At 40.0% G+C, this 23420-nt stretch overlaps 1 protein-coding gene across 1 annotated transcript in view; it reads left to right on the top strand.

Annotated features, from left to right (window-relative positions):
* CNTRL (centriolin) overlaps positions 1-23420 on the top strand; it is a 109546-nt gene that overhangs the window by 66213 nt on the left and 19913 nt on the right. The window contains exons 16-25 of the mRNA XM_006865666.1: positions 5853-6060; positions 6541-6720; positions 8748-8927; positions 9593-9709; positions 9998-10142; positions 10606-10754; positions 12547-12736; positions 13708-14021; positions 15529-15737; positions 17998-18190. Coding sequence (XP_006865728.1) covers positions 5853-6060; positions 6541-6720; positions 8748-8927; positions 9593-9709; positions 9998-10142; positions 10606-10754; positions 12547-12736; positions 13708-14021; positions 15529-15737; positions 17998-18190 — 1885 coding nt within the window. The remainder of the gene's footprint in view (positions 1-5852; positions 6061-6540; positions 6721-8747; positions 8928-9592; positions 9710-9997; positions 10143-10605; positions 10755-12546; positions 12737-13707; positions 14022-15528; positions 15738-17997; positions 18191-23420) is intronic.

Here is a 23420-nt window from a genome sequence, read left to right as displayed (position 1 = left end):
AGATGATACAACCTTGCTTGCTGAAAGTGAAGAGGACTTAAAACATTTACTGATGAAGATCAAAGAGCACAGCCTTCGGTATGGATTACATTTCAATGTAAAGAAAACAAAAATCCTCACCACTGGACTAATAAACAACATTCTTATCAACAGAGAAAAGATTGAGGTTGTCAAGGACTTACATTTTTCTTGGTTCAACTATCGACACTCATGAAGTAGCAGTCAAGAAATCAAAGGATGTATTGCATTAGGCAAATCTGCTGCATAAGAGCTTTTTAAAGTGTTGAAGAGCAAAGATGTCAGCTTGAGGACTAAGGTGCGCCTGACCCAAGCAAGCCATGATATTTTCAATATCTCATATGGATGCGAAAGCTGGACAGTGAATAAGGAAGACCGTGGAATTGATGCTTTGAGTTTTGGTGTTGGAGGAGAATATTGAAAGTGCCAATGAGATGAATTGGCCAAGTGGCAGCATCGATGGACTCAAGTGTGGTAACAGTAGTGAGGTTGGCCCAGGATCGGGCAGTGTTTCGTTCTGCTGTGCATAAGGTCTCTATGAGTTGGTATCTACTTGATGGCACCTAACAACAACAACAAATTGGCGCTGTGTGATAATGCACTGGACTGCAAGGTTGGTTTGATTGCAAGGTCAGCAGTTCAAATTCACTAGCTGCTCCTCCTGTGAGAAATTCTCAAGATGGTCCATCTTCAGGTATATAAGGCCCAGGAGATTGCTAGACCAGACATAAATTGTTGATTCACACTCAGGGGTATGTGAGCAGAATGAGTTGGCAGAGGAGAAAGAACCTGGTCACTAGGAACTTTAAATAAGAATACAGCTATCAGGTGTAATGCCATAGGTAACATCTGGGGAAAGATTGTTAACCCCATATTACTCAGTCAGTGAGGAACCAGGGGAGGGACCTTTTAGGAATAAAGTATAATTCTTGGCCAGCCAGCCAAAAGGTGTGTGTCTCCCTGTGTCCTCTAGGGTGGGCGCCCGATTTTGCAAAACAATATAAAGAAAGCCTCACTCTTACAAAAATGAGTACAGATTGGGTTTCTGGAGCACTCATGATACCTCATTGGTGACCTCATAACAAAGAGAAACTATTTGTCATTTCTCATGCTCAGAAATCCTCATACAGGGTTTCTGAGAGTTGGAAGGGACTCCACAGCACTTAACAGCAACAACATTTAGCATTATACTGGAAGTCCTAAACAGAGCAATTAAACAAGAGAAAGACATAATCAGAAAGAAAAATGTTCCTTCCCCATTAACAAACTCAACTTCCCTCCAAAGTACCTATAAAATCTTTCACATTGCTCTTGTCACTTTAATTAATTTGGACAAACGAGGAGGGATGAGGAATCTATCCTGAAACAAGAAGTAAATACTATCCAGTTACCACTGCTGACCATTCTGGCCAGGGATGCTATAGGATCGTGCCAGGTAGAATGGGAAAAAAATATAGAACAGAACTTAAAATCTTAAAAAAAAAAGGGCCAGACTTACTGGATATATTCAGACTTCAGAAACCCTGAGACTGTTGCCCTAAGAGACCCTTTAAACTTCTGAACTGAAACTACTTCCAGAGGTCACCTATGTCTAAATAGCAGAATAACAGATTGGCTCTTGAAATGAACCATATCACTCATAAGAACTCCTTTAAAAAAAATTAACTGTGTGGGACCATATGGTCAACTGTAACACTAAAGCAAAGAAAAGTAAAAGAAGTAGAGTAGGGCAGGAAAACTAGATGAATGGAAACAGTACAACTAGATGGAAATAATTAGAATGTTGACACATTTTGAAAATGCAACCAATGTCACTGAATAATTTGTTCATAGTAGTTAAATGGAACCTAATTCACTTTGTAAACTGTAACTAAAAACTTAACTAAGGTATTACTTTTTAAAAATGGGAAGAAGACTTGAATTGACAATTCTGTAAAGAAGGTATATAAGTGCTGAAAAGATACTCACTGTCATTAGGAAAATGCTGACCAAAACCACAGGGAGCTAGCACTTCATTCCCAGTAGGGTGGCTGGTGTTGCAGTGGTTAAGCCCTTGGCTAACTGAAAGGTTCAGACCTCCCAGCTATTCCACAGGAGAGAAGGCCTGGTGATCTGTTCTCATAAAGATTACAGCCTAGGAAGCCTTGCAGGCAGTTCTCTGTCACAGGGTGTCAGCACAAAACAACAGAATGGTTCTCAGAAAAATGAACAAGAGCAAGTATTATCAAGGGTGTGGAAAAATTGAAACTCTCATTCATTGTTTGTGGAATGTATGTAAAAGGGACAGCTTCTGTGTAAAATGGTTTGACAGCTCCTCAGAAAGTTAAACATAGAGTTATCATGTGACCCAGCATTTCTACTCCTAAGTATATACCCCAAAGACTTGAAAGCAGGAATTCATACAGATACTTATATACCAATATTCATTATATTATTCACAGTAGTCAAAAAATACAAACAACTCAAAGTGGTCATCAACAGATGAATGGATATACAAAGTGTAGTATATCCATACATGGAATATTATTCAGTCATAACAAGAAATGAAGTTCTGATGAATGCTATAATGAGGGTGAACCTTGAAAACATGCTAAATGAAATAATTCAGACACAAAAGGAAAAATACTGTATGATTCTACTTATATGAAATACTTAGAATAGGCAGATGCATGAAGACCAAAGATTATTAATAGTTACCAAGGGCCTGGGGGAAGGAGCTAGTGGGGAGTTACTTTTAAGGGATACAGCGTTCCTGTTTGGCTTGATGGCAAACTTTGGGAAATAGTTAGTGGTGGTGGTTGCTCAACAGGGTGAATGTAATTGTGAAGTGCTGTTGAGTCAGTTCTGACCCATAGACAACTTGTATAGGGTTTCTGAGGAGCAACTGGTAGGTTTGAACTGCTGACCTTGTGGTTTGCAGTCCAGCGCCAAATCCTACTGAATCATATGAGAGGGTGACAAAAAGTTTATGGAAACATTCCATTATCTTTTTTTATTTTTGTAATTTTTTTTTCCTTTATTGTAGTGATTTGATTTTACAGTCATCATGAGATTAAATTTGAAGCACATATAAACCCAGAATAAAAGACATCCAGGAACTTTCCCAAAGATTAAAGAAGAGCTGAACTTATGTGATCACAAAACCATGCCTTTTGTTTTCAGATTACTAAAGCAAATCAGCATCAGCTACATCAGTGAAAATGAATTAAATCATTAAAGAATGGAAATTGTGGAAATAAACTGTTCTTGATTTTCATAGATAAAACAGTTCTAACATTTTAAATAACCTGTCAATAAGACTTGCTATCTAGTTAACATACACCACTAATATTTCTTTTTCTTTTCTTGAAAATACACAGATCCACTTCCATAGTATCCTTTACAAAACACACTACAGGACAAGGTGCATGTAACGAGATTTGTAAAAACTAACATTTTACCACAACTGTGTTTTTTCTGATACTTGAAATCATAAGTCAATTATTTGTCAATTTAACCTGTCTCTTGAAGGGGGGAAAAAAAGGCATCATTAGAATAACTGGCTCTATAGTCTTCAGTTATCTTTTCACAAACAAAACATTAATTTTTCACAATTTAAGAGCAGAAACATAACAAACAGCATTAACCGAAAGTCACTTATCCAAAGATAAATGATTAAGTATAAATCATTGTTCATTTCTTTACCATTTATCTCAGAAGATAATAAATAAGAATGATGTATAATTCATCAGTCTTTTTGAATTCCATCTCACATTTTTTATGTATTGTAAAAAATAAGGTTAATGTTTAAAAGGATTATTACTGAAAGACAAAATTGCTATCCTGACAGTTCAAAAAATATCAGCCAGACCCTTTTACAAACAAATTGCTATGGAAGTTTCAATATATGAGGTTAAAACCCACTTCTGCCCAATTAGGCTGTCCTAAATAAACATGAGAAAGAAAACAAACACACCTGTTCTCATTCATATCAGTTAGAAATTCAGTTTAAATGGGTTTCATAGATCATGTCTACCCATTTTAACACCTTAATATAAATAATAAAGCAACATTCATTATTCATCCTAACAATGTTTTAAGCAAAAATTCTAACATTGTTTTATAAAACTGCAAATGGAACTCTTTTCATGTACAGGAATGATCCAGACAATTATTTACCATAACCAACCCGTGAAACTTGAAGCTCTCACATTATTTTTTCTTAACTCAAGTATAGACAATTAGGTTACTGGAGTCATTTCCTCATCTGAGTCACTGGATTCATCTTTTTGTTTCAATTCTTCTAAGACTTTGTCTACAGTTGTACCATTTTTTTTTTCTTACATTTCTTGGGAATTGCATCATTAGCACAGATTGTTCTCGTTGTAGTGTTTCGCAACTTCTTCAGATTAAATTTCATTCCCTAAAAGTTCTCAGTTTACTAGCATCTACTGTGTTTGGAATCTCAAGGCCATATCCTTCATATTGCTGTCGCTCATGCTCCATCGTCTGCTTGATAACTGTCTCTTGAGAATAGTGTTGCCTTCTCCGTCTGTCTTTGATGCTGTTATGTAACTCAATCTGCTCCAACTCACTGCTCAATCGATTGATGTAACTTTCAATTCATTCACACGCATCCTTTTTGAATATTCTACTTTTTTGGCATAAAGATGATTTTGAAACTACTGTAGTTTTTCACCAATAATGTTGAGATGCACAGCTTTTTCATTATTCAATTTTTCTCTTTTTGTTTGTTCGTGGGCCTCATGATTTGAGCTGCTCTTCTACAATATGGATAGATGACTTTATTTTTCCTGTCCTCCATTTTTTCCCTTTGGTGCTTTGGCATAGCGACGTCTTCATAGCAGGTCTTAGAGATCCAGATAGGAGCAACCTTACCGGACAGAAGCAGTTAGAGATTAGCAAGCACTTCCCTCCATTATCTCTTAATTTCATTTTTCTGTGAACTTTTTGAAGCATCCTCATATATTTTAAAATGAGTAAAATAGCAAGCATTTTGTTATATACATTTTTACCACAATAACATTTTACAAAAAGAAGAGCCCACAAAATTATGGGGGGAAAAAAAAGATAAGGCATACTGGTCAGAAAGAGACTGGAGGAACCCAAAACTATGAAACTGAATACACCCCCATAGCTCAATTTTCAGCCAAGCAGGAGATAAGTGGAGAGTGGAGACAACACTATTGAAGCATATACACCAGGGAATGGTCAGCCGTTCAAGATCAAAAGGGCAGTATTTACCTAAAGACAGAGTTCAGAAGGGTTGGGAAAGAAGGTGAAATGGAAATAAGAGTTACAGGGAAAAAGTGAGGTAACTGTTGTTCCAGGTAGGGGATTGCAGACATTGAAATGAAATGAAATGTACGCTTAGTTGAATGTACAACTGATAATCTGCTCTGTCAACTTTCACTCAATTCCCAGTAAAAAATGAAAACAAAAATGAACCCAGGTTGCATGTTCCCTTCCAATGTAAAGCTACTGCTCTCCATGGTTCTTCAGGAATCCACAGCACCTGATACCTATCAAGCAGGGACAAAATCTTTGCAAATTAAGTGGTTTCAAAAGAAAAACAAGATAAGTTTTAAATGTATGAAATGGACATGCATCCTTTGGGCAAACATTCTAGCCTGCATCAGCCTATATTCATTTGATAAAACAGTAATTTGCTCAGTAAATTGTTATAGGTTGACATCAGTCCCGTGCCACACAGTTTTGCACAGGACTAATGTTAACCCATAACAAATTAGTCCTTGCACTAATTTTAACAGCATATTTGCATCGAGGGTCACAAAATGTCAATTTCTACCATCTTTTTTTTCCTCCCTTGCCAGATTCGACAGTCCTTCTGATATCTTAGGGAAAAGCCTTACCAACTTACAAAAACAGTTCAGTGAAATCCTTGCACAGTCCCAATGGGAAAGAGAGGAAGCACAAGTCAGAGAGAGAAAACTCCAAGAAGAAATGGCTCTGCAGCAAGAGAAACTGGCAAACGGACAAGAAGAGTTCAAGCAGGCCTGTGAGAGAGCCCTTGAAGCCAGAGTAAGAAAAGGGCAAGAGGAAGCTGGAGGGAAGTTTTTGGCAAATTTAGTGTTTCAGCAAATCACTATGCTGCCTTTCTTACGTAAATGCAATATAATTGTTGTTGTTTTCACTCATAACAAGTTAAACTGAGTGTCACTGAATTTTGACCCTGAATACTGATGTGAGAGGCAGGCTTGTTTGTGATGCTATATTTTTCTTGTTTTGGAAACAAGTGAGAGATGTTCATGACGTGAATGTAAATAACACCATACTGCTAGAGGATAGTGTGGCCCCAGAATCCTGTGTTTTATGTAAGGAATGTAATGATTTTTGGTGAACGTTCAAATGGATTCTAGAATGTATTCAAGGTAAAACTATCCCCAATACCTAATGAACCCAAAATATATTATACTCTTTAATAATGAAATACAATTCTCTAAGATGTTTGGGAAATGTATTTTGTTTAAAAGCTATCATTGAAACTTGATTTCCTCACAGATTAATTTTGATAAGAGGCAACATGAAGTAAGAATCCAGAAATTGGAGAATGAAATTCACTATTTACAAGAAAATCTGAAAAGTATGGAGGAAATCCAAGGCCTTACAGATCTTCAACTTCAGGAAGCCGATGAAGAGAAGGAGAGAATTCTGGCCCAACTCCAAGAGTTAGAGAAAAAGGTAAGGAAGACCAGAAAAATGAGACACAGAAGTATGTGCTGATCGAATCCTGCCTGTGAGGGCCACCAGTTTGGTGTCAGTGGGAGGAGTGTGATCCATGGGTACCGCTGGCTGAATTGCTGCCACAGAGGTGAACATGACCTAAGAGAGACCTAGAAGATGGGAAACGAGGGAGCTGGGAATGTGCGGAGTAAGTTTAGAGTCAGCTGGTATTCAGCAGATGCTTTTGGGTTGAGTTTGTCTGCTTAGAAATCCCTTGCCTGGTTGGTGGACACATTCATGGGGTATCTCACTTTCCTTTCTTATACCCTGCCTGCTCTTTGGACCTCTCCTCCAGCACACCTCAATTATCTACTCCTATTGTCACATCCTGAATCTTGTCAAAATCAGAAATTCCGCCTACCACCCTGGAATCACAAATCAAAGCATCCCACTCCAATTATAACCTCTTAGCTGCCAGCACCCCAACTCGACCAGTTTTTCACCCTTGATGAGACTTCCAGTTTATTAGCTATGCTACTTCCCCCCCACCGCCTTTTTAATCAGTTTAGTTAATTTTGTTCTTTTGCAATATCCTCAAGACCCCTGCCTTTTTCTCTATCTTGACTCCCTGACAAAACTGCAGTCTCTGCTATCTTTGGACCTTCACCCATCCTAAGTATTTTTGGAGGAAAAAATTCACCCAGGCAGGCATACTGGTAACACTATAAACTCTTGGTCCCTAACCTCAAATGGGCACTTCGTGTTTTCTCCTGAGTTTACTTTCGTGTGCTCTCCTCCCGTGTGTGCTGTACTCCTCATACTGTCCACCCCTCCTTCCAACTTCAGCAGATAACGTGCTCCATACTTCACTGAGAGCCCATCAGCTCTCAAGTGCTATGAGGTCCGCTCCAAATTAGTGCCGTGTCTTCAGTGTGTGCTCCTTGACCGTCTCTGATGTCAGCTATCACCCTCATCTAGCCAACTCTGGATGACTACTATAGCCACCTGACAAATCTCCCAGTTTTTCTCATACACTGCTCTCCACATAAGAGCTAATGTGCTCTTGCTAAAGTGTGAATTGGCTTTGTCAGTCCCCACGAGTTCAAGTTCTTAGAGTAATAATATGTCCAGATACGTTACTTCATAGGATAAAGACCAGGATTCTCTAGTCTCTGAGGTCCTCTCTTTATCTCTCTCAGCTCCTGTTTCCATTCAGTTCCTTAATAATGCTGAGGTCCTCTCTTTATCTCTCTCAGCTCCTGTTTCCATTCAGTTCCTTAATAATGCTGAGGTCCTTATTCCCTCCTACCCTTCCCCCGTGTCATTTTTTCACTGTTCTTCTGACCGTCCCCTCCTCCACCCGTCTAGAGCTCTCCTGCTATCGTCTCTGAATAGTACCCTGTCCTGTGCATTTATAACACTGTTGTTAAGTGCCGTTGAGTCGGTTCCGACACACAGTGACCCCTGTATTGGGTTTCTGAGGAGCAGCTGGTGAGCTTGAATTGTCGACCTTGTAGTTTAAACTAACTTTGCAGTTCGGTTCAGTAATCCACAGCATCACACCAAGATTTCTTTAAAACACTGTCATGGGTTTAATTTTACATATTTCTGATGATTTGTTTATTATCTGTGTGTTGTACACTATAAGCTCCAAGACTATTATGGTTATCACCCTTTGCCCAGTGCCTGATTCAGTGATTGATTCTAAGTATCTGATCTGTCTGAGGTGACAAGTGTTTGTGAATGATGATCACTAAGATTCTTGTCTGGGAAGACTAATTGGATTCCAAGCTTACCATGCAGTTTTGAGATATTTTCAGTCATCTGTTGGTTCTGTGAATATTCTCAAGTGTCTGCTGTGTACCAGGCATAGTTGTAGGTAGAGGGCATGCAGCAGTGAACAGAGTCCCTCTCGTGGAGTTTACATCTAGCAGACTGCACTAAGGGCAAACATGAGCAGAGTGCGCTGCGTTCTCACGGTTTGGCTCTTTTGATTTTTTCTGCCAAAGGACTCATCTGTTTAATGAATGCTTCTTTTATTTTAGAAGAAAATTGAAGATGCCAGGTCCCAGGAGCAATTTCTTGGCTTAGATAAAGAATTGAAGAAACTAAAAAAAGCTGTGGCTGCCTCTGATAAGCTAGCCACAGCTGAGCTCACCATTGCCAAAGACCAGCTTAAGTCCCTTCATGGAACTGTTAGGAAAATTAACCAGGAGCGAGCAGAGGTGAGTTTATAGATAGTGAGACAGTTTTCCATCAGTTATACTGCGGGTACAAAATTTAGCAACTTTATTATTGATCTCTTGTTTTAGACTTTATTTTATAAAAACTAAATTTGGTGGTTTCTCTTAAGAACTGAAGATTTTATTTCCCTTACTACAACTCCAGGAAGTTATTTTGTGCCACCATGGGCCTTGCACTCTGTTGAATGCTGAAAGGAATCATCAGGGAATCCTTCTGGCCCCACCTGAAGGGATTTTTGATCTGCTTAGGAAGGTTTCAAGACACACCTAGACAAGGATTTTGAGGGCTTACCGTATGGTCCCTCTGAACTTCAGATTTTTCATCATGTGCAGTCAGATGATGCTCAGTTACTTCACAGAGCAGTTAGGACTCCTGCCTGAGTTCATGTTGTTATGGTGGTGCTCTGGAGATTACAATGCTAATGAGATTACAATTAGTAAATCATTTCAGTGACACCAGTCATGGACAGTAATAGAGCCAGCCCCTTTCCATTTAGCTCCCATAGTGGGTACCGAGTGGGCTGCCACATGTCCCTGGGACAGCCAGACAGGCAACTGATTCAAGAGGAATCGGTATGAGAGAGGAGACACTGAGAAGACTACCTGTGATGGCCGTCCTGCCGTTTTTTCTACCTTTGTCCTCGCAGGAGCTGCAGGAAGCCGAGAGGTTCAGTAAAAAGGCAACGCGTGCAGCCCGGGATCTGAGCCGAGCAGAAGCAGAGATTGAGCTCCTGCAGAATCTTCTCAGGGACAAAGAGGACCAGGTCAGTACTGGCAGGCACACTGAGACTTTTTCCTTACTGAGTGCTTTTTAGTTTCTGAAAGAACAATGACTGCGGCGGACACCTTAAAGAATTTTAAAGTGCAGTCAGTAGTCCATCCATGTTTTATATTGCACCAAACACAGAGCAGTTTAAAGATAAGGAGTAATTTGATTTCCTCACTGGGGAAATGTAAATAAAAGTTACAGATTTATGATCAGGTTGCAAGGATAAGTGCATCTTGGAAAGAATTAATTTATTGGCAGCTTTTTGCATATGATTTGTCCATAGTTTCTAATGGAGATGGAGAAAGCAGATGCAGGCACCTTAGTAGGCAACTCACAGGTGCTGGAAATGGATAAACTCAATGAGATAATGGAGAGACAAAGGACAGAGATTACAAGGCTGCGGAATTTACTAGACCTCCCTGGGGCTGGTAAGGCTTTGAATTCAGTAGTGCTTTGGTGGTGGTTGTTTTCACAGCAGATAGTAGTATTTTAAAATGAAGTCTTCGTTTTTCGTCTTTTTTGTTGATCTGTTGAAAAATAATTCAATGTTTGGTTTACTTATTATTTAAGCTGTCTAATTAGCTTAATGAATAAGTGCAAAATCTAGAAAGTTAATTACAAAGAAACTGACAAGAGACTTGTATATTCAAAAGAAATGATGCTGACATGTCTGTAAATTTGCTTTCTTTGCCCCATTTTTTAACAGCAGAAGGATGTGTGCATCCTTTTCAAGTATTAGCAAAAATGAATTACAAAAGGCCAGGCTTCAAGCCAGCTTCAAGGAGCTGATAAAATTTATTGGCAGTCATGAAATCCATTTTGGATTTTGAGAGAGAAAGGAAGGAAGTGGGTGATTTCGTACCAATTTCCTAAAACTGCCTTCCTTTACAGCTAGCAAAGGAGGCTTTGAAAATGTCTTGGAAGAAATTGCTGAACTCCGTCGTGAAGTTTCTCATCAGAATGATTACATCAGCAGCATAGCAGATCCTTTCAAAAGACGAGGCTATTGGTACTTTATGCCACCACCACCATCATCAAAAGTAGGAACTATGTGGTGCTGGGAGTGTGTACTGAATTTTCTCAAAGAAAACATGACAGTGTCTCTTCCTCAAATATGTGAACAGGAATCATACAGAAATATTTATATACCAACCATACATTTATTATGCTAAATTATATATTAAGAGCCACAAAGTTGAGGTTCAAAACTGTTTTTAATACTGAGATAAAAATCAGGCCGTCCCAGAGAAGAAGTAGTAATTGTCCTTTTGTGTTCATGTGGTGTGTGCTGTGGGTCCCTGAATGAGGATGCTGTAAGAGGATTAGGTGAGTCAAGTCCAGATAGCCTGTTAAAAATGGAGATAAATTATGCCGAGGTGCAGACAGAAAAATAGACACCTGATTACATTTCATTTTAACAACGTATACCCATGCTTCCTGTAGACTAGTCTGGTTCTCAGCAATGGTGGGGTACCCAGAGGACTGGTCCCATGGGGAAGTTCACCCCATGTGGTAAAGTTAGCAGTTAATAAGCAGAGAGGGATGGGCTTTTAGGAAGGAGGGAACAGCTGGTATGAAAACAATAGTTGGTTTAGGCCTGGCCTCGTGGGGCTAGAGGGCTGAATGAGAACAGTGAAAGTTGAAGCTGGAGAAATAGGCTGGGATCATAGTGTTTTTTAAAGGGCCTTGAAATTCCTGGTACTTAGACTGTGGGAAGCTGGGGGTATGTGCAACATGGTCAGAACTGTATCAACTCTATTTTGGCTGAGTGTGGGGGCTAGACTGGTGGCAGAGTAAGGTTTTTATGTGACTGTTAGCAATCATTCAGGTGAGGGATAGCAGAAACCAGTCCTAGACCAGTGCTAGGGGAGGAGAGATGGAATGGAGAGTTGTTGAGGAGACAGAACAGTCAGGGCTTTGTGCCTGACTGGGTGAAGGGAGGAGAACACTAGGCTGCACATATCCAAGCAGAGGCCCTGGGTGACAATTTGAAGAGCAAGGATTAGAAATGGCTCTGATGGGATCCCAGGACTGTGTAGGTTTAACCAGAACCCAATGAACAGAATCTGGGACCTTTCTCCCAATATCCTTGGCGCAGTCTGAGGTGGAGGTGGATCTACAGCAAGATGGCTTAGAACAAAACATTGTAAGCCTGAGCTGAATAGGGAGAAAAGAGGAGAAAAATAGAGCAGAACTTTAAATTCAAGCCAACCTCCCAGAACAGCAGGAGACTTCAACTCCTAGGATTGAAAATGGAAAATTCACTGGTTTCTCTTGCTGGGCCATCAAGGACCAAGCAAAAGAAGAGAAAACACTAGGGAAGATGAGCACAGGGAGAAGAATGGCTGAACTCAGGGGTCTGATCACTTACGGAAAACTTGTTTTCCTTTTTCACTGACCCAACCCAGTAGCCGTGTATTGTGCTTTTCCCATTTCAACATGATCAAGGACTTGTGATCTCTAGAAAATTATATTGAAAGGCAGGACAAGAAATGAATGTTACCAAATAGTCATTTTTGAAGTGCTAAGTGGAGTATGTTGCTTTGACTAAATTTTGAGCCCTTCATTTTCACAAAGCATTCTGATCTGACCTCAGCCATTGTGCACACAGCTCTGTTCTCAGCACCGCCTCCCTAAAGGTGCCAGGCCGACAGCATCCAAAGGGCTAGCAACCAACTGAACCTTTGTACAGGACCCTGTAAACACTTCTCACTTCTGGGAAAAATGAGAATTCTAATATATGGCTTTTGACAGTTCTAGAATTTACAACATTTCTCAAAATCATCCTTTCCATTTGTAATAAATAGTATACTCTGCTATCATTTATTTTAGGTTTCTAGCCATAGTTCCCAGGCCACCAAGGACTCTGGTGTTGGCCTAAAGTGTGCAGCCTCAACTCCAATTAGAAAACCACATACTGGGGAGCAAGATGGGAAGGAATGCAGTGGACTGCCACCCGCCTCAGGATACTGGGTTTATTCTCCCATAAGAAGTGGCTTATATAAGTCTTTTTCAAATAGAGGTAGGTTAAACCACGTAAGGGAGGTTGCACTTTTCTTGTCTGTTTCATAACATTTTACTAGCTCTCTGAAGTTCGTAAGACATAGTCCAGACTCCTTAACTTGCTCTGCAAGGTCCTCTGTGATCTGGTCTTGGCCAACAACCACATATGAAGCCTCACCTCCCAATGCTCTCTCGCACATGTCATCCACACCCAACTGCATGTCATTTTCTCAAAACTCCGTGTTTTAAACCTTCTGTGTGGAATGTCCTTATTGTTTTTTCCTTTCCCCATCTTATTCTTACTTTTCTTTCAGTAAGACCCAGTTTTCAAACATTACACCGTTTATGAGCAGCTTCTTGGTTTGTACTGCTGATCAAGGCGGCATATGTCCTTGTGTCAGGGCATTCATCTCACTCTACTAAATGAATGTGTTTGGAGGTCTGCCTTCCAAAGTTCTGAATGTGGACAGTCAAGACTTGGGGTGAATCCTGGCTCTTTTAATTTAATAGAAATGAAGATGATTTAATTGTTCTTAGACAGTTCATCTGTAAGGTGAGAATCCAATCTTATGAGAATGAGTTCATTCAGGAATTGTTTATTGGGTTCTCTGTTTTCAGTGATAAACAAGAATTATTTCCTGCTTCTAGGGGAGATAAGTAAGCCCCTCACTAGAGAGTGCTGTATGTCATGATGCAGGTAAATACTGGGTGCTGGAGTTGCTCTCAGCACATATCTGGTGGTCTTTTATGTGGTGTGCTGAGTGAAGGAATGAGCAAATGGACAGATAAACCAAAAGATAGGTAATAATGAAAACTCAAGTCTCAGCCCCTGAAAAGACTTTGAATTCCTGTTTTGATCTGCTTTTGGCCTGTTTTCCTGTTTTATTCTCATATCTCTGGTATGCAGACCTGAGTTCTGCAGTTCTCTACTTAATCTGTTTGCCTTGTAAAACACGGGAGTGAAACCCTCTTCTGTTCATTTCTTTGAAGATGAAGACAGTGGAGGAGATAGCCAGGAAGAGAGTGACGTGGCTGACCAAGAGGAGCCCCCATTTGCCCCTCCGCCTGGATACATGATGTATACAGTCTTTCCCGACGGGTCTCCTGTGCCGCAGGGCATGGCCCTGTATGCACCACCCCCTCCCTTGCCCAACAACAGCCGACCTCTCACCCCCGGAACTGTTGTTTATGGACCTCCTCCTGCTGGGGCCCCCATTGTGTATGGACCTCCACCCCCCAACTTCTCGATCCCCCTCATCCCCATGGGTGTGCTGCATTGCAACGTCCCAGAACATCATAACTTAGTAAGTGGAAAGATGCCAGGTCCCCACCCCCTCTTCTTCCACAGGTGACTGAACAGGCTGGATCCAGAATGTCACAATTTCAGGTGCTATGTGAATGGCTTGTATCCCGAAGGTGGATTGGTAAGGCCGATGTTTAGAAGTGTGCGAGCCTTCTCTTATCATATTGTGAAGAGGAGTTATGATCCCAGGCCAGTCTATAAAAATCCATTTTTATAACAAATAAGTTCAATCCAGAAATTAACCATTTAAAAAATGGTCTCTATTTTTCTATTAAAAATTCCATATTACTGTGTGTGCATATTCACTTACTAGTGCCTATACTTGTACACGTATGTATAGATATATATGTGTGTGCATGTTTTTAGACACAGATAAACAGTGTTCAGCAAGGTTTTGATGGGGATTATCTCTGGATGGTAAGACTGATTTGTCACTCTTTCATATTTCCTTTCAGAGTTCTTTTCTTCCTCTACATACAATTTTTGTATGCTGCTTTTCCCACATAATGTTATAAGCAGTTCCCCATAGTTTTAACAAGTTTTTAAACAGCATTTTTAATGGTCGTACAGCATTTTTTAAATTTGTAAGTACTAGTTTGTTGTTAGATGCCATCGAGTTGGTTCCAACTCATAGTGACCCTATGTACAACAGAAAGAAAAACTGTCTTCTACGGTGTATGTTCTTTTCTCACATTAGAAAAATTAGACTAGCATGACTAGAAAAAGATTACTTCCTAAGCACTAGGTGATTAACTTTACAGTTCTGAAGAAATAAAATGCATTCTAATATTCTTCAACCCCTGAATACCTCCAGCTCTTTTTTTTGTCCTTCCTTTCTCATCCAATTGATGGAAACATAAAGGGCTAGGACACCTGTGTGCCAAGCCACCAACTGTATTTTAATAAATGAGACTAGTTTCCTATATCTACAAAATAAAAAATGATAGTCACTGGTAATATCGTACAGTTTTTTAATACAACGTTATATTTATAACAATTCTGTCTCCTCAGCATTTGTTGATAATCTCTTAAACAAGTTCTTTAACTGTCCAACAGTGCCCCTCTGTTTTAGCTTCCCAGGTGCGCTTTTCTACCAATCTACGTTCGTGCATGTTCTTTCCTCCGCCTGGCTCTTTCTCATTTCATTCTTCTTCAGAATATCCGTTCCTCTGGGCAGCCTTCTCAAAAACTCCCCTCCCATGTGCCCAGTGGAGGGAGAGGCCTCTGGTCTGTCTCTTCTACTAGAGTCTGCATGTTGAGACAGAGATTACCTACTAGAGGTGCTTGGTGGGACTAACGGAAACGTTCAAACCTCAGTGAATCCATTGTGATGTGGGAAAAAAAAAAAAAAAATCAGTGACTTCGTTCTTCTTTTCATACTAACGTCTTAGAATCTACCACAATTTCAGATTATAGATTCCACTTTAATCATTGTTAATGTTTAGGAGGTTTGGGCAAAAAAGAAAATATCCTTAGATGTTTCAGTATTGCGTTTTATTGTTGTCCAGGAGAATGAAGTTTCTAGATTAGAAGAAATAATGCAGCATTTGAAATCAAAGAGAAGGGAAGAAGGGTGGATGAGAGTCTGTACGCGGCCGTCTGAAAAAGAAATGGAAGAGTTGCATCATAATATTGATGGTCTTTTGCAAGAGAAGAAAGACTTAGAGCATGAAGTAGAAGAGCTACATAGGACCATCCAAAAACATCAACAGCGAAAGTAAGATTATTAGCTATTTTATTGTTATAATTCAGGTGAATATGAGATTAATTCTTTAAGACAGTGTAAATTCAGTGCTAAGAGAGCTTTCTGCAGTCTTGAAAATGTTCTAGATCTGTACTGTCCAAAATAATAGCCACTAACTTCATGTGGGTACTTGAAATTGTCCAATTGACTAATAACAGCAACTTAATTTTAACTAGGTTACATGGTGACTATCATATGGAACAATGAAGGTCTAAATCTTTTTGGCTGATAATCCCAATCCATTTTTCTTGTATCCCTCTTGGATAATGGCGTAACCATCTCTCCACCATATCTATAAACAGTTCAGGTCTTTCCAACTTTCCCTTTCCCTCACTCCCAAAGGCATTCAGTTGTTCACTGAGTCCTCCTGACTCAAGGAGCTCTCAAATAGGTCCCACTCTTTTACCTCCGCTGCACCTGCCTCTCGCCAGTCTCACCTTAGGCCTCACCTTAGGCCGTTGTGACAGCTTCCTCACTGGCCTCCCCTGTCTAGTTTTTTCCTCTCCGCTCTACCTTCAGATTGACTGCAAATCTGGCCATACTACCCTCCCAGGTCACTCTCCATCATAACAGGATATGCACCACCCTCCAGGATCTCAGAAGGCCTGAGGTGGCCAGCCCTATTGGATCAGCACTGGATTGTTAACCACAAAGGTGTCAGTTCAAACTCACTAGCTGCTAGCTGCTTCTTGGAAACCCTGTATAGAGTTGCTATGAATCAGATCCTATTCGACAGCACTTAACAACTAGGATCTCAGTCCTGTTTTGTTTTTAAAATCCTCTTCCACAAAGTGATCTATTCCTGCTTCCACCCTGTGGTGTTCCTGAGCATGCTGGTTTTTTCCCTGTCTCCACACCTTTGTGCTGTTTTCCCTTCCGTCTCCCACTGAACTCCAGGCTGTTTTACAAGAGGAAGGTTAGGAATTTCCTCTTTTAAAAAGCCTTTCTTTCATCAGACCCCACAACTCAGGGTTAAGAATGGGTCATAGTACTGTTCACACAATGTTATAAGGAGACCAGGAGCTCCTTGAGGATAGTGGCAGGGCGTTCGTTTGTGTCCCAGCCTGTGTCACTGCTAGCACACAGCTTTCATGAGTGCTGCATCAAGTGATTGGACCAACTTCTGCAGTGGTCAGTAAATGATTACATTTCCCTAGTTGTCATTTAAGCCAGGTGGGGCCAGGCTCCAGGGTAAGGGGAGACCTATGGGAGGACACACATGGTGGGCACTGCCTTCTAGGAACAGATATGTGAACGACTAACTGATCTTTCAAGGAATAGCAGGGACAACCCTCAGAAGAAGATCGGGACTAGATCTATATTGAGGGGGGTGATTATAGCTATTATTTTGTGGGTACATATGTGAAAAGGAGTCGTGGTAGCATAGTGGGTTATGCATTGGGCTGCTAATGGCAAGGTCAACAGTTCAAATCCACCAGCCACTCTTCAGAAGAAAAATTAGGCTTTCTGCTCCTGTAAAGATTTACAACCTCAGAAATGCTATACCCGGATCACTGAGTCAGAACCAACTCTAACAGCACACAGCAGCAGCAGCAAATATGTGAGGGCCTTTGTTGTTTTGTTTGGATTGTGAGGTGCGTTTTAGCAGGGTTGTCATAAGGAGTAATCATTTCACTTCCGTGTTGTAAACTTGTAATAAATGATTCGTCTAAGAATCCTGGATAAGACAAAAATACTCAAAGAAGAAAATAATTCTGTGCTCCTCAGTTAGAAAGAACCTGTTAAGGTGAGTCTGTCTTCATTTCTGTCCTGAAGTGTGGAGAGTCCCAGCTTCTAACTGTGTTATGTTGTTGCTCTTGCTACTGGCAACATTGGTTTGGCCAAGTGTTGACAATACGGTAATTTTTGTTGTCTTTATACATTATGTATAATGCAGTATATCCTGGTGTGGCACTGTGGGTTAATGCACTGGACTGCAAAGTCATTTTGAACCTCAAGGTTGGCAGTTCAAGGTAACCAGCTGCTTCTTGGAAACCCTATACAGACAGTGTTGCTATGGGTTGGAACGGACTTCATGGCACTTAACAACAACAATACCTTCTTGAACAAATAATAAATGTAACTTGAATGTATTTGAATGTAGTTTCTTTTTTTTTTTTTCCCTTATATAAATGAGAATATTGTAATGAATCAATTTACCAGTTAGGCTGTAAGTGTCTACTTTGTCTGCATGTCGCAGCCTTTCATGCATGTCTGTATATTTTTTCCTAAGGGACTTCATTGATGGAAATGTTGAGAGTCTTATTACTGAACTAGAAATAGAAAAATCACTCAAGCACCATGAAGATATTGTAGATGAAATTGAATGCATTGAAAAGACTCTTCTGAAACGCCGTGCAGAGCTCAGGGAGGCAGACCGACTCCTGGCGGAGGCTGAGAACGAACTCACAAGCATAAAAGAGAAAGTATGTCCTCTTGTGATTTTAGCTGGGAATTCAGTGTGGGTGAGACAGGAAGGATTGTTGTTGTTGTGTGCTGTCGAGTCAGTTCCAACTCATAGCAACCCTTCATAGAGTTTCTGAGGCTGTACACCTTTACGGGAGTAGAAAGTATCATCTTTCTTCTGTGGAGTGGCTGGCGGACTCAGACTGCTGACCTTTCAGCTAGCGGCCCAATTCATAACCCATTCAGCCACTAGGGCTCCTCACAATAAGAAGTAGAGAAATTAGGGTAAGAGCACAAGTCAGGCAACTGGGTTCTGGGCCAGACTGCTACTTTAGGAGCTGTGGGAATTTGGAAAATCATTTTAAGTCACCAGAGCTTTGCTTTCCTCATCTATAAATTGACAGTGAGAATACCTGCTTCACAATGCTGTTTACTATGAATTACATGACGTTACATATATTTAAAGCACATGTAGGTTCCATCAAACTCCACTTCTTACCTTGTCAGTGTCTAAGATCCGAGTGTTTTGAATAGATCTTACTTATATTCATTTAAAGACTCAATGGACCTCACAAGCCTTGTGGTCTTACTTTTTCCCCAAGATGGTAATGTTATAAAATCAAAGATTTTGGGTCTGAGACAGTACTCTTTAGACTATAACAATAGAATGATGTTGAGGCAGAAAGGGAGCTAACTTTTACTGAGCCCCTTTTATAGCCCCACGTTATTGGGCTTTCCATTTATAAATGCAATTTAATTTAATCCTTTAGGCAACCTCATTATATGGGGCTAGTCCAGTTTACAGGTGAAGCTTATATAGTCTAGGGACTGACCCAGGATCACACAGCTGAAATTCTGCCTTATCAAGAGAGCTTTTAGAAAATTTCACGATGGAAAAAATTCCTTACTCACATGGAACAATTTAGGAGTGTGGTGCAGACTCTTGGCGTGGTGCCGTGGGTTAATGCACTGGACTGCAAAGTTGGTTTGAACTGCAAGGTCGTTGGTTCAAGCTCACCAGCTGCTCCTCAGAAACCCTATACAGGGTCTTTATGAGTCAGAACCAACTCTACAACATTTAACCAAATAGCAACAACTTTTGTATTAAGGAGCTCTGGTAGCAGAGTGGTTACAAATTGGGCTGCCAGCCTCAAGGTCATCAGTTCAAAACTAGCAGCTGTTCCATGGGAGAAAGATAAGGTTTTCTGCTCCCGTAAAGATTTACAGGAGTTCTGGTATGGCACTGTGGGTTAATGTGCCAGACTGCAAAGCCATTTGAACTGCAAGATTGGTGGTTCAAGCTCACCAGCTGCTTCTTGGAAACCCTATACAAGGTCGCTATGGGTCGGAACCGACTCGTTGGTACTTCACAACAACAACAAAGATTTACAGCCTCAGAAACCCTATTCTCAGATTTACAGCCTCAGAAACCCGACCTAGGGTTGCTGTCAGTCAGAACCGATTATATGGCACATAACTACCACCACTTTTATATTGCAAGAGCCCTGATGGCATAAAGGATTATGAATTGGGCTGCTAACTGCAAGGTCAACAGTTCAACTCCACCAAACACTCCACTGGAAAAAGATGAGGCTTTCTGTTCCCGTGAAGATTTACAGTCACTATGAGTCAGAACTGACTCAATGACATACTACCATTACAATTTTTATATTGTACATGGATCTTTCTAAATGATCAAAAATCTGTTATCTAAGGGCGGAAATGAATGAGTTAATGAGTTAAGTTATTCAAAAAATTCTGTGAGTGATAGCTATAATAAGAATGGAAAAACATCCACGTCTCTTTTCAGATGACCAATTCCTTCTGCTATCATGTTAGGTTACCTGTGAAAGAAAATAGCTGTGAGAAAGAGAAAAATTTATCACTGGTATGTATGTATGTATGTATGTATATATGTGTGTGTGTGTGTATATATATATATACACACACACACACAAATATACACATACACACCAGATGCTCCGTGGGAGAAAGATGAGGCTTTCTGCTCCCATAAAGATTTACAGCCTCGGAAACCCTGTACAGGGTCGCTATGGGTCGGAACCGACTCGACGGCACTTAACAACAACAACATATATACATATGTATATATGGTATCATCAATAATACACATCTACATATATATGTTAATGATGGTACCTGTAGTAAGCGGAGTTAGTAATGGAACCAAAATGCCTCAGATGACTCAGGGAAGTATCTGGTAGGGAGGAGGAGTGAGGAAGTAGCTGTGCTGTGTAAGGACTGTGTCAGACATGTTAAAACCTGACAGAGTAGACAAAAGCTCCTTAGAAATGTGATCTTCGGGAATGCTTAGTAAGGCTTGCTTATTGCTTTGCTAATAGAATGGACTAATCAACTATCTGAAAGGAAATAGAGTGAGCCATCTAGGTCTCTCAGAGTTTGACAACTCTTATGCATATACACAGAATATTTTATAGACAAGCTTAATATACAGACACCTGACATTAGTGCAACAGCAAAACTTGACTTCACTGGATGAAGGTGAGTCACTGCTCAACCAAATACAAACCAAGCTCTTGTTTATTGCTTTCTTTTAAGCTTCGTATTTTATACAGAAAAAGAAATTAGGTTAATTTTACATATATATATGTTGATGCTGTTGTTACGGGCCACTGAGTCAGTTCCAACCCATAGTGATTCTGTATAGGGTTTCTGAGGAGTGACTAGTAAGCTTGAACCACTGACCTTGCAGATAAAACAGATTTTCACATGCAGTGCATTACCTCACGGCACTACTCCAGGACTCCATATATATCTTTGCATATATGTGTGTGTTATTTTTGTTGCTAAGTACCATGGAGTTGGTTCCAACTAATAGTGGCGTTATGAACAACAGAATGAAACACTGCCCTGTCTGTGCTGTCCTCACAGTTGTAATGTTTGAGCTCATTGTTGCTGCCACCATGTTCAGCTAGCTCGTTGGGGGTTTCTTTTTTGCTGACCCTCCAGTTTGGGTAAAGCAGGACTGATCCCTCCCAACAACATGTCCAGAGTATGAGAGATGAAGTCTTGCCATCCTAGCTTCTAAGGAACATTCTAGTTGTTCTTCTCCAAGACAGATTTGTTTGTCTTTGTGGCAGCCCACGGCACTTTCAGTCTTCTTCAACACCATAATTGCAATGTATTGATTCTTCTATTGTCTTAATGCTTTACATTTAAAGTATTTTAAGTATTCTAATGCAATATGTTGTTTGATTTCTTGACTGTTGCTTTCATGAGTGTTGACTATGGATCCAAGCAAAATGAAATCTCTAACAACATTTTTGTCCAGTTATGATGATATTTATTGGTCCAGTTGTGAGGATTTTTGTTTTCTTTACATTAAGGTATAATCCATACTGAAGGCTGTAGTCATTCATCTTCATCAGTAAATACTTCAAGTCCTCTTAATTTGTAGAAAGCAATGTTATGTCTTCTATCTATCACAGATTGTTAATGAGTCTTGCTCCACTCCTGATGCCATGTTCTTCACAACCCGAGGCTTGAATTTTTTTTCTAGTTCTTTCAGCTTGAGAAAAGCTGAGCGTGTTCTTTCCTTTTGATTTTCTAACTCCAGGTCTTCGGACATTTCATTATAATACTTGACTTTGTCTTCTCAAGCTGCCCTTTGAAATTTCTTGTTCAGCTCTTTTACTCCATCATGCTTTCCAGTTGCTTTTAACTTCTTTACGTTCAAAAAACAAGTTTCAGCGTTTCTTCTGACATTCACTTTGGTCTTTTCTTGCTTTCTTGTCTTTTTAGTGACTTTTTGCTTTCTCTGTTTATGATGTTCTTGATGTCATCCCACAGCTCTTCTGATCTGTCATTAATGTCTAATGATCAGCTCTGTTCTTGATGTGGTCTCAAATTCAGGTGGGATATTCTCAAGATCGTATTTTGGCCCTTCTGGAATTAATTTAATTTTCTTCAGCTTCAGCCTGAACTTGAATATGAGCAATTGGTGATCTGTTCCACAGTCCGCACCTGGCCTTGTTTTGGCAGATGACACTGAGCTTCTCCATCATTTCTTCCCATAGATGGAGTTGAGTTGATTCCTATGTATTCTATCTGGTGTGGTACACATGTATAGTCACCATTTATATTGTTGAAAAAGATATTTGCAATGAATAAGTAATTGGTCTTGCAAAATTCTATCATGTGATATATAGCATCGTGTCTATCACCAAGACCATATTTTCCAACCGCCAATCCTTCCTCTTTATTTCCAGCCTTTGCATTCTAATCACCAGTAATTATCAATGCATCTTGATTGGGTGTTTGATCAATTTCTGACTGAAGAAGTTGGTAGAATTCTTCAGTTTCATCATTGCTGGGTTTAGTGATTTGTGCAAAAATATGAATATTATTATTAACTGGTGTTCCTTGTAGGCATATGAATATTATCTCATCACAGACAGTATTGCACTTCAAGCTAGATTTTAAAATGTTTTTTATGATGAATGCAACACCATTCCTCCTCATTTTGTCATTCCCAGTATAGTAAACCATACGATTGTCTGATTCAGAATGGCCAATACCTATCCATTTCAGCTTACTAATACCTAGGATATCAATCTTTTTGTTCATTTCATTTTTGGTAACTTCCAGTTTTCCCAGATTCATACTTTGTACATTCCACATTTGATTATTAATGATGTTTGCAGCTGTATCTCCTCATTTTGAGTTGTGCACCATCATCCGTGTTAACATCAGCTCTACTTTTGATAGGCAGCTCTTCCTCGGCTATATTTTGAGTGCCTTCCAACCTGAGAGATTCATCTTCCGGCACTCTTCTGCTGCTACTCTTTTTGTAAGAAAGCTTTTATATTGTGAACTGACTGATAGTTTACATGGGAGAACATCCGTTTTACGCTTAACGTATACCACTTTGTTTCATTGCAATGATTATTTGTTTCTATTCCCTCTTTTTTTTTTTTTTTTATGTGCACAAAAAACTTAGAAATATATGATCATTTAAACAACCAAAGGGCACATTCTGCAAGCCTACCTCCTTGCCACCAGCACACAGTCTTTCTCTTTCATTGAGTCTAGATTCCTGAAATGTTCTCTCTCTCCATGCCATCATCTCTGCCTCTACCCCGGGTGTCTTTGTTTCTTTGGGTATGGCCCCATATTCCAGCTCATGCTCTTCGCCCTCAGTAGTCTTAGGGTCCTCTGTTCCTGGACTGTAAGATTAATTAGTCCCCCCTTTTAGTTACAAAACTTCTG

The sequence above is a fragment of the Chrysochloris asiatica genome, unplaced genomic scaffold (assembly GCF_000296735.1).
Source record: "Chrysochloris asiatica unplaced genomic scaffold, ChrAsi1.0 scaffold00081, whole genome shotgun sequence".
Lineage (NCBI taxonomy): Eukaryota > Metazoa > Chordata > Mammalia > Afrosoricida > Chrysochloridae > Chrysochloris > Chrysochloris asiatica.
Note: the sequence above shows the minus strand (reverse complement) of the source record. Positions and strands in the feature narration are given on the sequence as shown.